This window comes from Microtus ochrogaster, chromosome 7 (genome assembly GCF_000317375.1).
Source record: "Microtus ochrogaster isolate Prairie Vole_2 chromosome 7, MicOch1.0, whole genome shotgun sequence".
Classification (NCBI taxonomy): domain Eukaryota; kingdom Metazoa; phylum Chordata; class Mammalia; order Rodentia; family Cricetidae; genus Microtus; species Microtus ochrogaster.
Window position 1 is genome coordinate 10,855,729 of NC_022014.1, and position 15,119 is coordinate 10,870,847.

General features: G+C 46.6%; 1 protein-coding gene across 1 annotated transcript in view; it reads right to left on the reverse strand.

The window, feature by feature from the left end:
- Positions 1–15,119, reverse strand: part of Grin2a (glutamate ionotropic receptor NMDA type subunit 2A) — a 445,415-nt gene that overhangs the window by 202,575 nt on the left and 227,721 nt on the right. Inside the window, exon 4 of the mRNA XM_005349294.3 lies at positions 10,912–11,504. Coding sequence (XP_005349351.1) covers positions 10,912–11,504 — 593 coding nt within the window. The remainder of the gene's footprint in view (positions 1–10,911; positions 11,505–15,119) is intronic.

Here is a 15,119-nt window from a genome sequence, read left to right on the forward strand (position 1 = left end):
TCACACTACACATGAAGTCCATACACGCCCCTTGATCACACTGCACGTGATGTCCATACATGCCCCTTGATCACACTGCACGTGATGTCCATACATGTCTGTAACTTCCGTTATGTGAAATAATTCCACTATAATGGCTGAATTAAAAGGATATTGCCCAAAGGAGGAAGCACCCTAACTCACATCTGAAACACGAAGGGAAGACATTAGAACTCACTGGCACAGAGGAAGCCATCAGTGAGTTCACAGTGGTCTCATGACCATGACACATGTGCATTCATGTCACACACATCACCTGTGTATCCATACATCCCAATGCGACGTGTGCAATCAAGTCTCCGACCTCCATCCACACATAATGGTGCATCAATTACATTTTTAGAAGTTCTTTTTGTTACTGGCAGTAAAAACATAAGGGAAGTGAGTTCTTCTCCAAGAGCTCCCTGCTACCCTGTAGGAAACTGACAGCATGGTTTATTCTTAAGCTAGCCAAGACTTGACGGAATGGGGTAGACCTCAGGAAACTGTGCTGATCTGGACAACACGCCAGACCTCGGCGGATCTGTCAGCTCATTCACCAAACTTTGGGGCTTGGGGAGAAATGTGGCTGGCCTTCCCTGCCCACGCAGAACACAGCCAATGTCATCGGGCCTGACAGTGATCCTTCCATTCCTGGGATCCAAGCCAGGCTCTGTGTCACCAGGAGCTGGACAAGGGCTCAGAGCCACCTGCAGCAGGCAGCATCCAAGTGACAGCAAGGAGAGGGAGGGCCAGCCCCAGGGACAAAGGCAGAGAACAGGTGAGGACACCAGGCTAGCTCTCTAGCTCCCCCTCCTGGCTGGGACAGGGAAGGTCTCTGCCCCTCATAGGAGGAAGGGCACCCCTAGAAAGAGCGGTTCCAGGATATCCACCAAGGGCAAGCCTCACAGTGCCCCTCTGCACTCAGCCTCAATCTCTCCTCTTCCCATAGCAATGATACTTAATGTGGCCACTTTGTGGAGTGTCAGTTGTTTTCCAAATCACTTCCACAATGAAACAAACCCAGAGACTGTTTCCCTATCGGGAACCACCACCTCATCCCTCTCCAATTCCACAGCCTCTCACCTCCTCATCGATCCAGAACAAGCACATGGCTTGCCATCTGCATCCCAGCTCAGGCTCAGTACAGCATGAGGTTGGCTACCTGTGACTCAAAGGGCTCATTGCTGAGATGAGCAGTCTGATAGTTCACCACATGGGACTTTTCACGTCCTCCAAGTATTGATGAAAACTCCTGGCGTGCTTCTGCTAGGTTGCGGAGAGCCAGATATATCATCAGTGGCCACAGTTATGGCATCTTTGGAAGGGCCACAGCACCTGCTTCCATGTGGAGTACATAGTAGACGATCCAGAGACCCAGCAGGCCCCAGCATAGCACCAAACATGAGCCCAGCACACCCACATCAAGAGGACAGCTGGACACCACCTCCAACACTTTCCTTCCCCTTCACGCGAATTAATATCCAGGTGCCTCTCACTTTGAACACACATCTTCCCTTTAGTTCTCATTTCCCCCTAGGCAATTGTATTAATTGTTTGTCTTATTGCTCTGAACAGGTGCCTAATAAATAGACACTTATTAGGGGAACGGTTATTTTGGCTTATAGTTTAAGGGCACAGTCCACTGTGGTGGGGAAAGAGTGGCTGCAGAAACCAAGACAGCTGGTCACACAGTACACAGTGGGGAGGCAGGAAGTTGGTCCAGGCTTTTAAACCTTAAGGTATATCTCACTTCCTCCAAGCAAGGCTCCACCAACCTTCCCAAACAGCGCCACCATCTGGAGAGCAAGTGTATAAGCACATGAGCTTACAGGGGACATTTCACACTAAAATCATAATAGCGTCCCACTCAATTTGGGGACTGTAAAAGCCATCGGTAATCTCAAACCCTGTGCATTGTATTTTTTGGTGTGAGTTCAGATACTCCTGTTGAATTGCCTACTTGAGATTCCCACTAGAATCCCTCAAAAGTATATTCCATTCAACACTTTTGCAATGTACACTATCTCTGATTTCTACCCACAACTCAGTGCTTCTTCACCAGTGGAATCATCCACCCAGCTGCACAAGTCTCGAAAGCGGTTGCTCTCTCTTTTCATAACGTCAAGGTCATCTGTCAGGCTTCACTAACATGGTACCAAGTGTTAATATCCAGGCGCCACTTGGGAACTGGGCACAGTGACCCCTCTATGCATGGCCAGCACCCTCCCTCTACTCAAGCGCAAAGGTCCCTTTAAGAGACAAGCTCTGCCCACTCCCAATCTCTTTCTTCCTTCTGGGGTAAGCAGGTCTCTGCTTCTCTCTCTCTCTCTTTCTCTCTCTCTCTCTCTCTCTCCCCCCCCCCCTCCCCCCCCCCCACTTCCCCCCCCCCCGTCTCTTTCTCCCTTGCTCCCCTTCCTTCTTCCCCTCCCTTCCTTCCCTTTAATCTCCTCTCAATAAATTCCACACTTCAGCTTTATCTGCATGGCATATTTTGTCACCCACCCATTTGGACCAACCTGCTATGGATGCCACAAAGGTCCCAACTTGAGCCTCATAATACCCAGGTTCATTAGGTGAGTCAAGTTGCCATCTCTGTCATCACCTCCTAGCTGGTTGCTGTGCTCACACACTGAGACCTCCCACTCCCCATATGCACTCTGCCAGCAGGTCCAGAGTAATGAAGGTAGCGCTTCTATTTGCTTTATCTTCTCCCTGAGCTGAGTCATGGCAAGAGATCACTATATATTACGAAGTCACCAGGTTTCAGAATGAAAGTGTCTCCAGTACTCCACCCTGAAGGAAAGGGATCCATATGTCTTTTTTTTTTTTTTTTGCTAAGTGTGCTGGTCCCAAGACTTACATGTGGCTTTAGGCAAATCTGAACAATATCTGTACTCGTGTGTGACACTCCCCCACCAACAGCCCAAGCCACCTTCCCTTCAAGGTAAAGTCACAGGCAACTGCTTCCTCTTCTGAGTTGCCAACACCAAGTTTCCACCATTTGTCGAGCTAGTCACTGGGTGCCAATTGGAAATGATTGACTGGCATTGCGGGGTTGGCATACGGTGATTTTGACTTCCAGCCAAGAAAGAGAAGGCTGGGTTCCAGGAAAGACGGCATAAACAGCACCAGCACTGAAACACGGCTGTGGACTGAGCTCCAAAGCTGGATACCCAGAGCACTGAACCCACCCCTCCTGGATCCAGCAAGACACCCGAGGGAGGCCGACCAAAAGTGGCACCCTGTAGAGTGGCAGTGTAGCCTGGTGCGTGGCTGAGAATCACGTGCATGCCATCGCCACTACCATCCTCCATTTGGTTCTTGTCATGTTTGCAGCTAAGGAAATGGAGACATGACGAAGTTAAGCCACTTGTCCAAGAGAGGCAGGGTCATGGGGCCAACACTGTTTAGATCCATGCTCTACCTTCAGAGTCTGGTGCAGAATACCTTGTCTCAGTTTGGCACCCGCCCCTGTGCTCTCTCTCTGTCCCTTGCAGACTTATTCTGAACCACATTCCTGAGTTGAGGGTCCCCATCACCAGATTCCCAGCGCACACTCTCTCACAGGATAGCGCGTTCTCTGGAGTGGCTAGCGCTCTAAGGAATGTTTGTGCAGTAAATGCTGATCCCACTGATAAATATTTGCAAAGAGTTATCACATCGCTCAGGGAAGCTCGACTGCAGTCAGGCTCGGAGAATTAACGGAGCAGGCTTTTTATTGGCATTTTAAAAGAAACCAACGGCGAGAATTCTGATTATCAAATAAAAACACACCAAGCAGGTTTAGTGCCGTCTCCCAGTGGCCGTTAAACCCGAAGCCTTTCTTTCCTCTGCTGCTTTGGAAAACAAAGATGAAGGGAGAGTTTGAGCATTACCTGGACCCTGGTTAACCTCGCTTTCACTTGTAGAACTCTCCTGTCAGGGAAACTGATGGTGCTGCTGCCTCTGCACGAGCCTGACTTTCAGGATCAAGCAGTCGACATAAGAGATAGTGGCCAAGATGGTATCAAGGAAAGCCAGTTAAGTTTCTTTCAAACACTAATCTCGAAAACCAGGAGGGGGTGTTTCTCGCACTCCTCTGTGCTAGAGAGCACTTGAGGGCTTCCAAACCAGTGTATTCCTCAAACTCCACTCCTGCAACCGAAGTAGGAGCCATGGGATGTATGTTGTAAGGCAGTCACCAGCACATAGAATCGGAGGCTGGAAAGACAGCTCAGTAGTGATTCCTGTTCTTGTACAGACCCCAAGTTCAGTTCCTGTGCCGTTTCAGACAGCTCCTGGGGGCTTATGAATCCAGCTCCAGGGGATCTGATGACACCTTCTGGCCTCCACAGGCACCTGTACTCATCTGCACGTATCCCCCCCACACACACAAACACAGGCATAAGATGAAAAGATAAATAAATCCTAAAAAAATGAAATTCAGACACACAGCTATTTCCCGTTCCCTGCTTTGTGCATAGCTTGCAGCATGACCAGTGCACAGTACAGGGTGATGGAGATGAGATGACAGACAGGGTGGGCGTTTGGGGAGTCTGGTGCACATCAGGAGACACATTAAGTGTTTTACATGTAAATGGTCATTTAATTCTGCTAAAAAATAGAGAGAGATAAATGAATAGTGCCCTCTACACACACACACACACACACACACACACACACACACACACACACACACACACACGGGGGTGAAAAAGAAAGAGATGGGGGGGAGTTGTCCAACTCCAAGAGAAACAACAGTGCTCAGAGCAGCTGGAAGGTTACACTGGTGAGTTCATAATAGGTTTGAGGTCAAGCCCACTGCACAGATCACACAACCACAAGTTCTCGTAGACCACATTTCCCTGAAGCAGACCTATGACAAGACTGGGTCTGAAAACCACTCATCTCCTTCTAATGACTTCTGTGTCCCTTCCAATGTGTAAGCATGGCCACATCTACACACCCGTGCACAGATAGACACTCATGTTACATACTCACAGCATATGTAATCCTCTCCATTCTCCCGTAACACTACAGTGCAGGTGTGACAGGGACTTGTGCACTGAGAGACAACACAAGGGTTATGACTGGAACTGTAGTCACCAACAGAACGAATTACAAACTATCCAGAAAGAAGCACAGAGAGCACCCTGTCATTGGGTGATGCTGTCTTCTTGACGAGCTGTGCCCACCTGAGCAAGCCCTTCCCTCCAGCACCTCTGCTCTAGCCAGCTGGACTTGACCATGCCTTGCTCCATTCCTAGTACCTTGCAAAAGACCAAAGGTAAAAGTATAATCCTGCCCCACAGCCATGTGCTGGGCTGCGGGTCTCTCCACCCACAGGGAGCTGACGCCAGCACACCAAAGGCTCTCACCAGTTTGTGGAGCATGAACACCAGTTTTGTGGGCTGTGGTAAGCAGATTCATCTGCTCCATGCACAATTTTATTCCCTCGTGTGTCATCAGGACAGGCTGAACATCTCTCCTCAGAAGTGCTTGAGGTGGGGAGGAGTGCGACTTTCAGAGTTCTTCAGATTTGGGGACATTTGTGAAGACATCATGGAGTATCTCAGGCATGGGATCCAAGTTCTGAATCCCGGAGTCATCTTTCGTTTTCTCTCTTTCATTCTTTCATTTTCTTTCATTCTTTGTTCTTTTTTCCCTCCCTCTCTTCCTTCCTCCCTTTTTCCTTCCCTCCTTCCCTTCCTTTCTTCCTTCCTTCCTTCCTTTCCCAGGGAGGCCCAGGTTAGGCTCAAACTCACTATTTTGCCAAAGATAACCTTGAACTCCTGACTCCCTTGTCTCTCTCACTCAAGTGCCGCGATTAGAGGTGTTATGCTTCACTGGAGAGTGGAACCCAGGCTTTCCCACATGCTAAGCAAGCACTCTGCCAACTGAGCTACAATTCCAGCCCATTTATGTTCCTTAAACACAAGGCCAGAAATCAGCTGTGTCCTTTTAGTGACCCCAGGAGATTCAGTATAGAATTTTTTACTTGTGAAATCCTATCTGTTTTGGAGTTTGGAGCATTTGAGATTTTGTGTTTTCAGACTAGGGCTGCTCGACTTTTAACCCCATGCATTTATAACCTCCTTGTCCATGTGCCAGGCACTAACCAAACAGTCGCGTGCCTTCCTTATCTCCAAATGACTTCCAAGACAGCAGATGGGGAAGAGTTGAGAGACTCCCAGACCCTTATGCCTGGAGATGCACACATCAGCAGCTCAAGCCACAGCAGCCCAGACTCCAGGGAACACACCCCATCAGTGTTGTCTCCCTGGCTGCTCCTCAATGGGACAGAGCCCTGGCACAGAGCTGGGATGACAGCCTGGGATCCATACCAGGAAGCAGGTCATGGTTTGCCTTCACACTCTGGGAGTTACGGGTGCTGTGCTCTGTGCTTGGCGAAGGAGCAGATGTTTAATAACTTTGCAGCAGCGAGGAAGAGGTTGCATAACGTGGCTGAGCTATTTTTGAACTTTGGAAAATGCTGACTGTTCTTTTCAAAGTATCTTCTATAAAACCAGGAATATTGAAACATGGGGAAATTTCCCCCCTCTCTATACCCCATCATTTGAAACCATAAGAACAGAGTCGAGTCTACAATAAGATCAGGGACACTCTATGACTGGCAAACTGCCCCTTGCACACCATGGACAACAGTGCACCACTCCAATATCCCAACTGCAGGAACTCTAAGATTACAATCAACGAACTTGGGAGCCAGGAGTCACATGCCCAAGAGCCCCAAGGAGGTCTCAATCGGCTGAAGCTGCTCTTGATGGTTCATGCTGAGAACCAGGTATGAATTCAACTGATACTGGCTTTATCTTCCCTCCTACACAGTAGAGGTAAGGAAAGTTATCTGTTCTCAAGATGCTTTGCAAATTAAGGCTTTATTCAGCTGAAAATATAAAAAAAGCAATTGAAGTAAAACTCAAGAGTCTTGGGTCCCACTGAGCAAGCGTACACACCCAGATCAGCCTTATCTGCTCACTGCCTTCACATGCCCAGATTCTGCCTTTATCCGCCAACTAAATGCCCAGTAACAGGGGATGGTTAGATAAACAGTGAAGCATGGGTGTGGCAGAATACAAAAACAGCCACTGAGATGAACACACTGGAATTACATTATCTTCACAGTGACCTTGAAAATGCGAGGTTAAAGCCAAGCAGATTGGAATGCATTTGATGTCACAGAGAAGCATCAAAAAGAACTGTGGACTGGGCGTGCGGTTGTATCTTTAGTGAATACATACAGATTGCATGTGTACTGCATTCCCTGGAGGGGCTTCCCTGCCCTTGCAAGATTGCAACCGGAAGCAACCAGGACTTCTGCACTGCCACTAATATACTGTTTGTTTAAAATGTTCAAACAAACATGAACAAACATGACATACCATCCTCATTTTCTGTCTTGAGTGTTGGTTGAGTATATCATATTCTCTACTGCTAGCTGTCTTTTTCAGTATTTAAAAGAGAAAGAATTCTGGAGCCAGCAAGATGGCTCAGCAGGGAAAGGGACTTGCTGCCAAGCCTGAGGGCCTGAGTTCAATTCCTGGAACCCATGCTAAGGGAGAGATAACCAACTCCCAGAAAGTTGTCTCCTGACCTGCACATGCACATACAATGCCACACACACACACACACACACACACACACACACACACACACACAAACAAATACTAAATAGAAAGCTATAAAAAGTGAATCATTCTACACAGGGTTGTTTTGTAGCAAATTCCTCTTATTTTCATTAGACTTCAATGGTCTCTGCGGACAGAAGTCACAGCTTAACTTCACTGCATATTTCAGGAGTCCTCACAAGATTTCCTATGTGTAAGGAACAACAGCTGGGAGCCAGGAGAATACAGCACCCTCAGTTCTCACTAGTTACTTTCTTTGGGGTGTCTCTAACTCCTAGACAAGGGCAGTCCTGCAGGGCTCCGCTCTTTCCTTGCTGGTGTGTGTGTGTGTGTGTGTGTGTGTGTGTGTGTGTGTGTGTGTGTGTGTAGAACAAGGAGCACAATGATGGAGCTTCTGGGAGCCACTACCAGCTTCACAGTCTGCATGTGCACCATCACCCCTCTGTGGATTGCAAGACATCCCATTCTTGGGGACAGTGGGCACCACACTCCTTGGCTTGGCATCTTGCTTCTCTGGGGTGGGAATGACCTTTCTAAAGCTTATGCATTCTAAAGGGAAGCCTGAGGAGCTAGCACAGCCACACTTCACAGCCTCGGGGTTCGTTTTTTCTCTCCTTAAAGAATGGAATCTAGGGTGGTCCCTGGAAAGAAATCTGAATGTCTTGGCAATTATCCCTCTCAAATTCCTTTTTCTATATATAAAACATTTCAATTGCCTTACAATTGAGTTATGTTTCCCACAAAATAATAGATATCTAAGTCTGCCAGCGGCAAGGCACATCTTATTAAAGTGAGTGTGAATTCATTAGCCCAGCCCTTGACTTAGGCTGGCAGCAAGCCTGACTTCCTAAGAAGCGCCCATGTCCACACAGCATTATCTAAGTTCTTTCCTGATATTTGGATGATTGGTTAGGATGCTGAATGTGACTACCTAGAAGTAGGATGGGTGGGGGCACTGTCAACGGAGCTTGATTTCTGATTTAACATCTGTTCTTCTCAGAGGTGTGTTAGTTGTGAGAAAGAACATCCTGGGCTAGGAAGGTGGCTCCATGGGTTAAAGCGCTTGTCTCACAATCTTGAGCACTTACGTTCAGTTTCCCAGGATGCTCATGAAAGCAGGACATGATGTGAAGATCTCCTGTTTCACTGACAGAGAGATGGAGGATGGAGGCAGTACTGGGCACAAAAGCTTTTGCGCCATCTAACCTGGCAGCACAGTCTCAAGTAAGGTGGAAGGTGATGACTGACAGCTGACATTGTGCTCTTACTCCCCAAACTCAGGCCACAGCATGTGCATACTCATAAACACACACACATACACCGCCGCCGCCACCACCACCACCACCACCACCACGACACCACACTACACACCTCTGGTCCTGTTTCAGAGGTAAACTCTGAAAGGTAGCATATTCAAACTCACAATCGCCCAAAGATGTTTTAGGATAGCATTATTGTACAGGAAACCAACACTGTCTGCTGACTACAGTCTTGAATGGGGCCATCTTTCATTGATAACTCTGATGCTTATTGAATGGTCATCAGGGAGTCAGCACGTAAGAAGCATCACTCCTCACATATCATATCCCCTCTTTCCTTACTCATGACACCTGCTAGGACCACGGTTCTCAAAGAATGGTCCCCCTAGGGACAATCTCAGCCCCAACCAGGAACTGGTTAGAATGCCAATTCGGTGAGCTCATTCCAGACCTACGAATGCAACAGAAGTTCTGAGTGCAGACCCAGAACCTCACCAAGTCCTTCCAGCTGTCTCAATACATGCTGCCATTTGAGAATGACCCAACTAGAAAGAGGGGCCACTGTTACCACTTTGTGACAAGCACTTGAGACCCAGAAAGGTAAAGTGATTGCCCATGTCCTGCAGGGTATGGAGGAGACAGGATTTGAGCATGAACGCCATCACTCCCTAGTCCAGCCTTTAATCACAGTGCCACACTGCTCATTATGTGAAGAATGAAGCATGGATTACATCATCAAACATCAGGCAAAAACATGCAGAATGGGTATCTGAATAATAATTCTAAATCTTAGCAGCTGAGCTATAATGATGAGCCACAAAGAATAATGACACTTCCAAGAAACATAAATTTTAACTTAAATGCCCATCATGATGGGTCAGTTAAATAAATTATACTACAGTAATATAACAGAATGGAATGTGGCTTTAAGAGTGATGATTGCCAAGATCACCAATGACCTACAAAGACGCTTCCCATATAAGAAGAAAAGAAATTCAGACTCAGCTGGGGACCAGGAACATCAATTTTCCCAAATCAGAACAAGCTGCTGAGGATGTGGGACATCAGATGATTCCACAAATTGTTGTGTGAATATGTTGACATCATTGTTTTTTAGAACAGTTTGGCAATGGATACTTGAAGATGCCTACATCTTCGACCTCTCAAGTCCTACTTCTTAGAACGAACCCTAGACAATCAGTTGCATACAGGCAAAAAGAGACAGCTGAGCTTCTACTGGGAAAAAAATCTGGAAACAAAACCTGAATTTTCATGAATGTAAAGAGTGAATAAATAAACAAGTCATGGTGCATGAATATGGAAGAAAGAGGCATGGATGTTACAAGTCATGGTGCATGAATATGGAAGAAAGAGGCATGGATGTTACAAGTCATGGTGCATGAATATGGAAGAAAGAGGCATGGATGTTACAAAGTTTACCTGACAAATCACTAAATAGATAATAAACAGAGAGATGATAAGTAGAAGGGAGATAGATGATAGACAGACAGAGAGATGAAAGAGCGATAACAGGCAGACAGACAGACAGAAGACTGATGTGAGAAGGGGAGAAAGGTAAATAGACAGAAGGGAATTCTCGAGTGGACGTTTTCAAGGTATGTTTTTGAGTAAAGAAAATGAAACCAAGTTGCAGAAAGCTCCTAAAATAATTATTAGTCAGCATTACGTGTGAGCACAACACTCGGGAGCTGACAGGAGGGTTGTGAGATGGAGGCCAGCCTGGGCTACACAGCAAATTCCAAGATAGTGATAGCTATAAAATGAAATTCTGTCTAAAAGATAGCATCACATGACTTATTACCTTTAAAGAGAGATGGGAAGAAATAAAAAGACAAATGAGCATAAAATCAAAACAAACTCCCTCCAAGTAAATACATACACTCTGTATGTCATGTCTATACTTTTACCAGTGTCTATGTAAACATTCATAGCAACAAAATTCTGACCCATCTTTGTTAGACAATGAAAAAGCCCTCTCTTACTGGTGCAGAGTGTGATGAGGGGTCTCTGGCTTCTCTGCCTGCCCATAGCAGCTGGTCTTGGCCTCGGGGATGTAGGAGAATTTCTCCAACATGGAAGATGCGGCAGTGGTTAGGATCCCAAGACCATCCCTCACTCTCGCCTCCAGGCTGTAGTCCCAGTCATCGTAGGAGACTGAAATGAGTCCTGATGGGAACTCTTTGGGGATGAGTTCTGTGTTCCCAGAGACTAAACTGGGGACAATCCAGAAGAAGTCATACCCAGTGAGGCCGAGGGAGCGAGCCTCACTCAGGATGAGGACAGCCTCATCTTTGGAACAGTAGAGCAAAATGACAGAAGAATGAATCTTCTTTAACTGGACCTGCGTCTTGGCATCCTCGAAGGAGGTGTCCAGTGTGATCACGTTCTGCATATCCCAACCCACGAAGCTGTTGTCCACTGTTGTCTTGATGAAGCTGATGAAGTCCCTGTAGCCAGGGAAGATGGTGGTCACCAGGGAGAAGACATGCCAATCATAATCCTGCATGATCTTCAGCATAACCGTGGCTTGCTGCTGGATGGATGCTCCAAACTGGAAGAACGTGGACGTCGGATCCTGCCAATGATAAGAAGACAGAAACCGAGAAGGTGAGGCCAGAAGCAGTTGTTAGGCAGTGATCTGTCTTTGTAGACCTAGAGACACCCTTTCTAGAAACAGAGGAAAACATCAACTCATTGGAAACACTTCGTGAAGAGCTGGGGACATGACTCAGCTGGTAAAGTGCTTGTCATGCAAGTCATAAGTACCTGTGTTTGATCCTTGGGAACCACAGTTAAAAGGGGAGACAGGCGATCTCACTAGTCAATGGGACAAGCTGATATGGCAAGTTACAAGCCAGTAAAACACTATTTAAAAACAAGGTAGACAGCTCCTGAGGAACAATACCTAAGGCTGTCCTCTAGTTTCCACATGATACACACATACATATGTGCAAATGCGTGCACACATGAACACACACATGCACACATACATACACACAAATAATAAAGATAGACACTGCTGATCTGTGCCAGGCTCTGGAACGTGCACAGAAGATGCAGACTTGAAAGGATTCGTGCCCAGAAGCCCAGAGCCAGTACAAGAAAGACTATTTGCTGTTTTCTTCACCATCATCCACTCTCATATTCCTCTGGACTCCCCTTCCCCATCCATTTCTGTCCACACAGTTCCAATGACACCAACTTGGTCTAGGCCTCAGGGTCGTGTCATGAAAATGAAGTCAACATAGACAAAGGAGCCACAGAAGTACAGGAAGGTTCATAAGGGCCCAATTGGAGCTCTTGAACAGTGTCATACCTGAAGCCATTTACCCCCGAACACCAGCTAAATGAGCCACTCAGCTGCCATGTTCGCATGAGCTAGTAAAGCTTTTACTTAAAATCCCCATGTATTATAACTTAGACAGACGTCTATGTGAGCATCTACCCATTTGATCAGCAAACATTTGCAGACCACTTTGCAATGTGCTTTAGACCCTGGGAAATCATGACTAGAAGGACAGGCAGGGCTGGATCTCTGCTGTCATAGGTGTAAGGGGAACCCTAGAAAAAGTAGTTACTCTGAACTTGAGACTGAGAGACCTGTGAAAATGTAGAAGAATTAAGGCAAGGGGAGGGGAAACAGGTAAGCATGGCATGGGGTATTTTTTTTAGTATAATAGATAAAGGCACTCTGTTATATGACGTAAAAGGATGAAATTGTATTGAAAAGCTTGCGAGACTTTATCCAAAGGCTTAGGAGCTCTTCCAATAAAGCCCTGGTAACTCATATTGGGCTAAGGGGCCACTATGATCCCTACAACTGCACAAATACATGACATGAGAATAAACGTCCACTTGTCCACACAGTGATTATAAGGCTGCCAAATTTATAACTCCCACACTCCTCCAGTCATTAATTTTTACAGTGGCCTTATAGTGTTATCAGCAGGGACACCAATGATCAAAGTGCCATACAGCAACTAAGTCTCCAAGCTTCGGCAGGTCCTGAGAATGCCACATGCCAGTCTCCCTTCCCATCTGCAGCCACAGCCCTCTTGGGATCATTTAAAACCAGTACATGAAGAATGCATCATCCAGGTCGCTCTAGTTAATGTGCTACAGAAATAACAACTGTTGGAGACAGGGCATTCCTGGGGCTCACTGGCCAGTCAACTCAACCTATTGGTCTCTCCAAATCCAAGGTAAATGGCTCCTTGGAGCAATGCTGAGGTTTTCCTCTGACCTCTCTATGCGTGTGCACATATGCACACTTGCACATACACATGCCACCCACATGGACACAAAAATGCCAGCTCAGAAAAACTATGGCCCTGTGTTATCACAAAGCAGGATATGACCTAGACTAGGATACACATTTCTCCCAGGACTGAGGGAATTGCCAAGGTGGCCTTACCCGTAAAAACCACATTTTTTGTTTAGCAATTTTTTTGTTGTTTGTTTGTTTGTTTTCTAAGTGTTGGATGCCGCCTCAGTTCAGCAGTATTACTTATGGGGACTCCATTGTGTGTACACTCGTGTGTGTGTGTGTGTGTGTGTGTGTGTGTGTGTATGTGTGTGTGTGTTGCGTGGCTCCATGATTCTAGTCATGTCTTTCAGGGAAATACTTTGTAACCACGAATGCCAATTTTTTTCTTGATCTCAGTGGCCAACAAGCAGCAATTCCTGGAAACACTGCTCTTTCTGGAAGACATAGGTTTGGTGGATTACTTTATACAGCATGGCCTGAAGGCAGAGAGAAGAAATGGGAATAAATAAATGGTTTCTGGGCTCCTTCCAGCATTACAGTTCTTTGAATTTTACCTAATTAAATCAATTAAAATGGGTAACAGATTTAAAGACTTGGGGAAATTATCTTTTTTCCCTATTGTAGCATTTGGAAGAATCCAATATTCTTGAATTGGTGGATTTTTTTTCAATCACATCTCAACAAGACCGTGAGCCATTCAAGGACAGAGAAGCTGCTGTACTCATCCTCTGTCCCCACAGCTGGCAGGAGGCATGGCCCATGACATATCAGAGTGTGGAGAACAAGGACACGCATGAGCAGATGAGCGTGGACTTGCAGTCCCCAAAGAATGTCCTTGGGCAACACAGAATGCTCAGTGGGGATAATTCAGTGTCTGAGATTATGTGCTTTGTGGCTCCTGGATGTCAATCCAAAGCAAAACCTTTAGCATCATCACTTGCTCCCACATCCTCTGGCCAAAGTCCCACATATATACATATCTGTGAGCATGTACACATTTGAAAACATGCATGCATTTGTGTGTACACGCATGTAGAGGCCAGAGGGCAAACTTGGATGTCATTCCATGGGTACTATCTGCCTTATTTTTTCTAGCATTTATTTGTAATGGGTTAGTGGGTGGGCGCATACAGGCCACAGTGCGTGTGTGGAGTTCAGGGGACAACTTGCGGTGTTCACGTCTCTCCTCCTGCCATGTGGGTCACAGGGAAGGAGCACAAGTCATGAGGCTTGAGAGCAAACACCTCTACTCCTTAGTCAATTTGCCAGGCCCTTGTTCTTCTTTTTTTTGGACAAGGACTCTCACTGACCTGAGACCTGTCAAGTAGGAAATCATGCTGGCCAGTGAACCCCAGGAATCTACCTGTGTCTGCCTCCTCAGTGATATGGTTACAAGGATGCACTATTATCATATCCAAATTTTCTTCTGCTGAACTCAGTTCTTTATGCTTGTAAGGAAGATCTTTAATAACTGGGATATCACTTCAACCCACAAAAAAATAACAAGCACTTTATTGGTAGGAGCAGGAACACAGAAAACTTATATGCCCCATAAGCTGTCTCAGAACTTCATTCAGTAACCGGAAGAGACAAGAACATATAGAGTCAAGCAGATGACACAGAAGTCTAAAAGTAACTGCAGTATTCAGCCCCCCACATCATCGGCGCCTCCTGGGGTGGGACCTGACTGCTGCAAACTGAACCACCGAAGACATGCACTGATTCCCACTGAGGACGCTGACACCAGAGCCACACTGGGACCGCAGAGGGCAACTTGGCATCTTTCTGCACTGCATGCATGAGGAGTGGAGAAAGTGCCTGACACAATGCCAATGAGGGCACACGTGGGAACGAATGGAGTCGTGGGAATGCACTGGAGCTGTGGGAACGCACTGGAGCTGTGGGAACGCACTGGAGCTGTGG